Below are 7371 nucleotides of genomic sequence, written 5' to 3'. Positions count from 1 at the left end.
GGGCACCCCTTTCTCCCTCCCCGAGCCCCACCCCAGCACCCATCCCGTGGCTGCTGCCGCCGCTGGGACCGGCCCCGGGCTCAGCACTGACCGGGATGTTGTATCTGGTGCGGTACAGGGTCCTCATGGCCACGCTGCTGCCACACATGCAGCACTCGTCCATGTCCCTGGACACCTGGCACTCCAGACACGGGAAGCAGAACATTCCACAAAGACCTGTGGGATCATGAAACGTGGGCTCAAAGAGGGCTGAGGGGCGCAAAGACTGAGGAAAARGGGGAAAGYCAGGCGGGAGCTGTGGCTCTCGGCKTCAGGCAAGAGCTGCTCTGCCTCCAGTACCCACGAAAGTGGGGTTTGCAGAAGGGCTAACGCTACAGGAGAGGGTGAAACACCAGGAACACGCCGTGAKCAGCAGCAGGAGAGAGGGGAAGGTGTGTACTCACACACGCCGCAGTCGGAGCAGCAATCCATCAGCCCCGTCTGCCACTGCCCCTGCTGCGGGGCAACCGTAAACTGCGGCTGGACCGTAATCACGGGTTGAGAGGCCATTGCCAGCACAGACACAGCTCCCTCCAGGCAGTTTGTGGTCTGGAAAGAAAAGCCATCCGAGGGAGATGTTGCAAATGTTTCTGAAGTGGGTATCTTGCTCAGGCTGCTGTACTCAAAGAGGAAGCTCCCTGGAAAATCACCCCTGCCAGGGTACTGCCACCTCGCCACAAAGAGGGGGAAACAGCTCTGTCAGAAGCTGCCATAACCCCCTGAATAAAAGCCCTCCCCAAAACCAAGGCAGCGGCACCTCAACYCTTTCCTATGCAAGTAAAACATCTCTGTGAAAACAGAGGTCCTTCTGCTTCAGAGCTGCAGGGCTTCAACACTTCAAACCTGTCTTCTCATCTCCAGCTCATCTTCCATCATTGTCTGCGTAAAATGTTTCGGGGTTGGTTTTTATATATATATTTTTTTTTTTTATGATCCCAGTCTCCCAAAGCTACTCMTGCTTGGTTCGAGCTTCTCCAGGCTCTCAGGAGTCACCTTAACCTTTGCTTTTTTCTGTCAGGATCTCAGCTTCCCCCTCTCTTTTCCTTCCTCACTTAGATGCTTCAAGGCAGTGGGTTTTCCTTGTCTCTTTCCATCACCTTAAGCCTCATCACTGGTTCCCATCCCTCTTCCACCTGACTGTCTGTGCCAACACCTCATCCTCCTCTTCCTCAGTCCCCTGGAGTCACCATGGCCTGTGGAGTTGCTCTCCACCCCATCCTTCCTCAGCAAGGGGCTGCACCTTCTGAGAGCAGGAAAGCTCCTGCTCCACAGCACCATCCCTAAAATCACCTGAACGATGTAACAACTCCACCTGCACCTTCAACAGGGGCTCCTTCCCTCTCCGCCACCTCTGCAAGGTGCAGCACTAGCCTCTGCACTCTCACTTTCCTTCTGGAGTTTTAATTTATTTAAAAAAAAAAAAAAAAAAGACAATGTTCCCCCACGAAAATGCCCTTCCGACACTCTCCCTGCCCTGTGCCCAAGCTCAGCACCACGTTGTTAAGCACACTGCGGGGATTGTTTTCATATCAGAATTACACATTAACACAGAGTTAAGTATTAAACAACACAATAAATGTGGTGGAACAAATATATTACCGTGCCCAGCACTTGGATGATGCCATTGAGCTCATTACCCACATGGGAGTGGCGCTGTATTTGTACTGATTAGTGCCAACAGGTGGCAAAGGGGTGATGGCTCTGCCRCCAGCTCCTGTGGCTCCCCAGCATTTACAGACTGTCCCAGGCACATCYCTGCTGTCACACACAGCCTGTTACYGTAGGGCCCAACCCTTGTTYCTGGTAATCACAGGAACAGGAAAAAGATTGTTGGATTATGCTGTAAGAGGGAAGAAAGCTGGTAAAAATCTCTACATGCTTTGTTTCTGACTTTCTGCAGGCAGTCTGGGCTGTCCCTTGTGAGACACCTGTGAGTGCAGCAGGGGACACTGCACCCACCTTCCCTCTCCGGATGCCTCGTGGCCTCTCCTTGCTTATTCATGCATGAGATCCCAGGGAATTCCCAGGAGCCAATGGAATGCCTCCTGGCATGCCCAGACTGCAGCCCCTCCAGCAAACCTTGGCACAGGACGATTTAAGAAGCAAGAAGCAGGAGGGGTGGGAGGGAGACAGACCACAGACAGACTGTGCTGTGGTAAGCCCAGCACAGGGCTCCCTTGCAGRGACAGGGATGTCCAGCATCAGGCAGGACCACAGGGCCCACAGGGAGAGGTGTGCACAGGAGCAGCAGCAGCAAGAGGAGTTTTAGGGGGAGGATCCCACAGCCAGTTTTCCCCTTCCCCTCCCCTGGTATGAGCACACCSCATCCCTGCACTGGTGGAGGCTGGAGAAGCCTCTGCCACACACTCACCTCCCAACAGAGGCCCAGCACACCAAAAATATCACAATTCTACAGGTCACAGCCCCCTGGCATGGCCAGCCATGCTGGAATGACTGATGGGGACAAAAGGGTCACCAACACCCCAGCTCATAAAGCAGCYTCTGTAGGCACCTGTGCACAAATAAGCAGTGCAGTGCAAAAGCTGGTGTGCTCTAACTCTCTTCCCCATGTCTCTCCAGATGCAATCAGCAGCACCCACCACTCTGTGSTTAACCCTGAAACAGTTTCCCATGCACAAAACCCGTTTCTATTTCCAGCTCTTCCCCCTCCCCAGCATCACCACTTCACCCCTGAGCAGTTTCCATCCCACAACCAAAGCAAAGCTGTGCCATACATACTTCACAAGCAGTCCTTTTCTCAGCAGACACGTATCCTTTCCTGGTCCTTATGCTTTATATGATCTCTAGGAAATGACCTCTGCTCCCTCTGACTAAGAGCAAATGCCCGCTTAGGCACAGCTTTGCATAATCACTCCTTCCCCGCTTTGTTCCTGCTGCCTGCCCTCGCCTTTCCCCACCTGGGCATTTTCCAGGCCCAGAGTCCCAGAGGGAGAGGTTTCTAGAGAAGGGCAGTTTCTTTCCAGGCCCCTGTGCTGCCCTAAGCCATGTGCTGCTGGAAGAGCTGTGCCTTTCCTTCGTCAAATCGGAGCATCTGCAAGAGCTGCCTGTGACTGCACTGGGTGACACAAGAGTGGCCACTCTCATGCTAAAATTGCATTTTTCTTTATTGTCAGGGATCATCCATGGCACCGACGGGGTCAGCTGGGGTTTAAGCAGTTGGGAGTGCCACCACGCCCACCCCGCAGAGGGGCAGAGCCACCACCTGCCMTTCAAAGCTTCTGGGGAGAAGGTGAAGGCAGTGCAGGGACAAAAGAATAATCATATTCTCCTTCAAGAATGAAGCTGGGGAATATTTGTAGGGATCAAAGAACCTTCAGCATTCCTCCTGAGAGTGATCTCCACCTTCTGGATGGGAATGCAGGGCTCACAGTCCTGTAGGCAGACAGGTTCTATAAGGCCATGAAGGAAAATGGCACTGCTTATCCATGGAGGGGGCCCAGATAAACCATGATGCAGACAGGTTTTTATTCCAGGGGGATAGGAATTCATGCTCAGGATCCACATCTCTGCAGCATCGAGGGGAGTTGCTGCCAGGCAGCCCCMAATGCCCATGCCTTTACATTCAGAAAGGTGGCACTGGGTAGCAGCCCTGGACAGCCACCAGGGCCACCACAGCAGGGGCAATGATGGGTGGCCTGCAGAATCCACTTTTCTCAGGAGACCCAGCTCTGCCATGGAGCAGTGATCACKTTCACAAATTTTTCAAGTTGGATGAGCAACACCAACTCCTTCAATRTATTAAATATCCTTTCTAAAACCTGATTCATTAGCAAAATACTAACGAAAATACCTGTCTGCAGTGGGCACAGGGAAATCTCAGCTGTACCAGGGGCTGCTGAGGTGGATGGGGTGGGAGAAGGATGGATGCCTCGGGTGCAAGAATGGCACACACAGAGGTAGGAAGACCAACTCAAAACTTTATTGTTGCAGTTAATTAGGGTAAATCAAAGGCAGTCATGGCAAGCTCCATATGGTGCATTTCCCAACTGTGAGAGCAGCAGTGACTCCTGCCAGCAGCAGCTCCAGGGATGCAGCGAGGATGGCAGCATCTGCAACAGGACAGGACTGGAGGGTCAGGAAGCGGGGCTGTGTCTTCCCACATTCTGTGTGTCCCCCCAGTCCTTCCCCTCTACCCTGTACAAGGTTCCCAGCAACATTTTGTTTCAGGACAGGTCACTCTTGTCACCACTTCCCCATGGCAGCAAACTTTGTCCCATGTCAAGTTGTTGGCACGAGAGGCTGTGGGAAGCAGCTTGGCTGCATGTGATGGCAGCTTTGTGGAGCAGCAGCAGCACCCCCACCTTACCAGAATATGCCGAGCTCCCTCCTGCGGTTGATGTCTCTCTTAATTTGGCAAACGGAGCACACGGGGCACCACAGGGTGACACAGAAGTCAGAGCAGATGGACCCCTGTGAGGGAGGAACTGGTCAGGGACAGAGGCTTTCCACAAGCAATGTTTCAGCCAAGGAAATGTTTATCACATTCCAGGTCAACTACGCTTTTTTCTTGTCTGGCTGCAGCATCCTGAGTAGCAAACACTGAAGCCCTGGGCTGGCAAACCCCCAGGACCCTGGAAAGGAAGGAGGGAGCCCTTAATGCAGGCTGCAGATAGCTACTTATCTTTTGGCTTCYGAAGTTCAGACTGGGAAGAAAAATGCACACAGGAACAAATAATTTGGGCAAAGTGGACTTGGGCCCCACAGTTTGCCCTTGGGATGGCATCAACTGCCTCCCCTACGGGAAGAAACACCTCCACATTTGTACTGTCCACCCTTCTCCCAAATCTGATTATGGATCTTTATCTCTGAAACCAACTTCACCTATTGTTTAGCCTCCCCGTGCTTATCTCAATCTTTCCCACTTTTCAAAGCTCAAAGGGGGAAGCAGCAGCTTATGTGGATATGAATGGGACAAAAAGGGAGAGCAGAAATCACTGCTTCCCTGAGCTCATCCCTTAAGGGCAGAGAGAGGGGCCTTGGGGATGCCTCATCTTTCAGGATGCAGCAGGGTGAGGGGCAGGCTCAGCACTGACCGGGATGTTGTATCTGGTGCGGTACAGGGTCCTCATGGCCACGCTGGTCCCRCACAGGCAGCACTCGTTCATGTCCCCGGCCACTTGGCACCCCAGGCAGGGGAAGCAGAACATCCCGCAGCAGACTGGCAGGGAGAGAAACACAGMATGGGCTGAGGCTCTGCCTGCCCAGAACCACCGGGATCAGCAGAGCTGGGAGAGCCAGGCTGCATCCTGCACCATGGCACCGTGGGGCCGAGCAGCAGGGACCAGGAACGRGTGTCCCCAGCACTCACAGACGCCACAGTCGGAGCAGCAGTCCATCAGCCCTGTCTGCCACATGGATCTGGAGACAGCGGGCCCGCCGTACTGCGGCTGGATCGTCACCACGGTTTGTGCAGCCATTCCCGGGTCCTCTGCTGGAAGAGACAGCCAACAGGACAGTCAGTGAAAAAAAAATAAACCATGGTCGGTCTGAAGCTCCAGCCAAACTGGTGGCTATCACCCTTCAGCAGGTAGCTCAGCTCCCTTGCTGCCACTGGGGATGTTAAAGCATAACTTACCTTTTCAAAATTTTTCATTTTCTACCATTTTATCCAGCCTTCAAAACAGCATCAGGCCACAGGTGCTCCCCACTCCACCCCATAAAGACTTTGCTRGTGCTTAGACACGGCTCATTTCCCTTGTGCTGAGCGGGCTGGCAGTGAACCCTGGCTGAAGGGAGTGACTTGGGCATTCCGGTTGTTGGACTTGGCATATTTTATGTAAGATGGCTTTGGCGTGGGTACAGAACATGTGGGAAGGACCCGAGTACTCATTTCCTCATAGCAGAGCCAGGCTACACGCAAGAGAGATACTACAGAAAACTTGTATCTCTGGTTTCATGAGGTAGGGAGCCAGAAAGGCAGAAAATCATTGTACAAAGTCTGACACCTCTCCTGTGGTCAAGCAAAAAAGCAAACCTCGAAAACCAGTAAGCCTCAGGTCTAAAAYAATGCTGATAATGATAAAAATAATAAGAATATTTACAAGAACAATTCCTCTCTGCTTCTAATTCCCYGGCCAAGTTAAAAAAAGCACAAAACATTCTTAGATAACAATTCAAAGAATTGTTGAAAGAATAGCGATTCAAAGAAAGTTTGGCCTTGGGGTGAGGTTCTCTGAGATAAAATAATCTGCCTGCTCACATTTGTTGAGACTTCTTTTCTATGAACTGGGCTGGTTTGTTTTATTTCTTGGGAACAGCAGTTCGACAAATGCAGACCCACCCTCTGGGTGGTCACGTTTCTCCTCCTCCCCCCAGCGGTTTCTTCTGAGCTCASAAGCCAGAACAGAAACTGAAATGAAGGAGTGATGCTGGGGGAGGGGGAGCACCTTCTTTTTCCATCCTTTGGAGTGACATGTGCTCCTCCAGMAATCCCACTCCTGGCTTCACCCGGCAGCACATGGCAGCCTGCAAGCCCGGTGGGAATGTAGCTGGAGGAGGTGCCAGGTGTGTGTCCAGAGGGAAGGAAGWGCCTCTGCCTGCCCCCAGCTTCCCTCTGCCTGCCCAGAGCAGTGCCACCGGCATGTGGTGAAATCTCTCAACGTTTTTGCCAATGCCAATTGTTCTGTGCACGAGCATTATTCACCTATTTTCTTCTCTCCTGGGTGCAAACAATAATGAAGAGATGGCAGCATGAAGCTGCTCTTGCCACCACCAGCACACAGAAAGGACAGCAAGCATACACCAGGCATCAAAAGTGACAAATATCCAAGCTTCTGGCAGGACAACCCAGTTTAAACAGAGAGCAAAATATCAGCAAGATTCCAACACATTTACACAAATCTGTTAGGAGAAAGCAGCAAGCAAAGGTAAACTCTCCACAGTCTAGCTTTTTGCACAGCTTTTTAAAAGCCCATCCTTCCCCAAGCAGGACTTGCCAGATAGTTTGCTTTATATTATGTGCTAAGCAGGAAAAAAGAAAAAAAAAATCCCTACTTTGACTCTATTACCCCACTCTTCCCAAGGTAATAAGTTATTAATATTTTAGAGAACMAACCTGGTGAGCAGCCTCGGTCAGGACAGGCTTCCTCTCTGGCCAGGACCCTGCACACAAAGGCTGCAGTGAAGATGAAACTAACCTTGCTTCCTCAGATGTTCTTATTGGTGGCCAGTCCTAAAAAAAAAAAAAAGTTTAATGGGTGGGAATTAATTTGAGGGAGGAGGTCAGAAGCTGTGTCCTGTCCTTACAACCACAGACTTCACACACGCAAGAACAGTGATTTATTTTTCCTTTTCTCAGGATTAGTTATCCTG

General features: G+C 51.6%; 2 protein-coding genes across 4 annotated transcripts in view; both read right to left on the bottom strand.

Annotated features, from left to right (window-relative positions):
* Window positions 1-638, bottom strand: part of LOC130575376 (placenta-specific gene 8 protein-like) — a 1294-nt gene extending 656 nt beyond the window's left edge. The window contains exons 1-2 of the mRNA XM_057369228.1: window positions 444-638; window positions 92-216 (exon numbers count right to left, since the gene is read on the bottom strand). Coding sequence (XP_057225211.1) covers window positions 92-216; window positions 444-549 — 231 coding nt within the window. The 5' untranslated portion in view covers window positions 550-638. The remainder of the gene's footprint in view (window positions 1-91; window positions 217-443) is intronic.
* A 3319-nt stretch (window positions 639-3957) lies between these two features.
* LOC130575367 (placenta-specific gene 8 protein-like) lies at window positions 3958-7234 on the bottom strand. 3 transcript variants are annotated; one of them, XM_057369209.1, is made up of 5 exons: window positions 7115-7231; window positions 5369-5491; window positions 5094-5218; window positions 4367-4470; window positions 3958-4109 (listed from the first exon to the last, which is right to left on the bottom strand). In XM_057369209.1, coding segments are annotated over exons 2-5 (339 nt in total). In that variant the 5' UTR covers window positions 5478-5491; window positions 7115-7231; the 3' UTR covers window positions 3958-4108. The 3 variants fall into 3 exon arrangements, with proteins under 3 accessions (XP_057225192.1, XP_057225190.1, XP_057225189.1); XM_057369207.1 differs by lacking the exon at window positions 3958-4109 and having other exon boundaries at window positions 4363-4470; window positions 5369-5488; window positions 7115-7234; XM_057369206.1 differs by lacking the exon at window positions 3958-4109 and having other exon boundaries at window positions 4363-4470; window positions 7115-7233.
* Between the last annotated feature and the right edge of the window lie 137 nt (window positions 7235-7371).

Source organism: Malurus melanocephalus, unplaced genomic scaffold, assembly GCF_030028575.1.
Source record: "Malurus melanocephalus ecotype Western Australia unplaced genomic scaffold, MMel_1.1 scaffold_105, whole genome shotgun sequence".
In the NCBI taxonomy this organism is placed as follows: domain Eukaryota; kingdom Metazoa; phylum Chordata; class Aves; order Passeriformes; family Maluridae; genus Malurus; species Malurus melanocephalus.
This window is presented reverse-complemented; position numbering and strand designations above follow the sequence as displayed.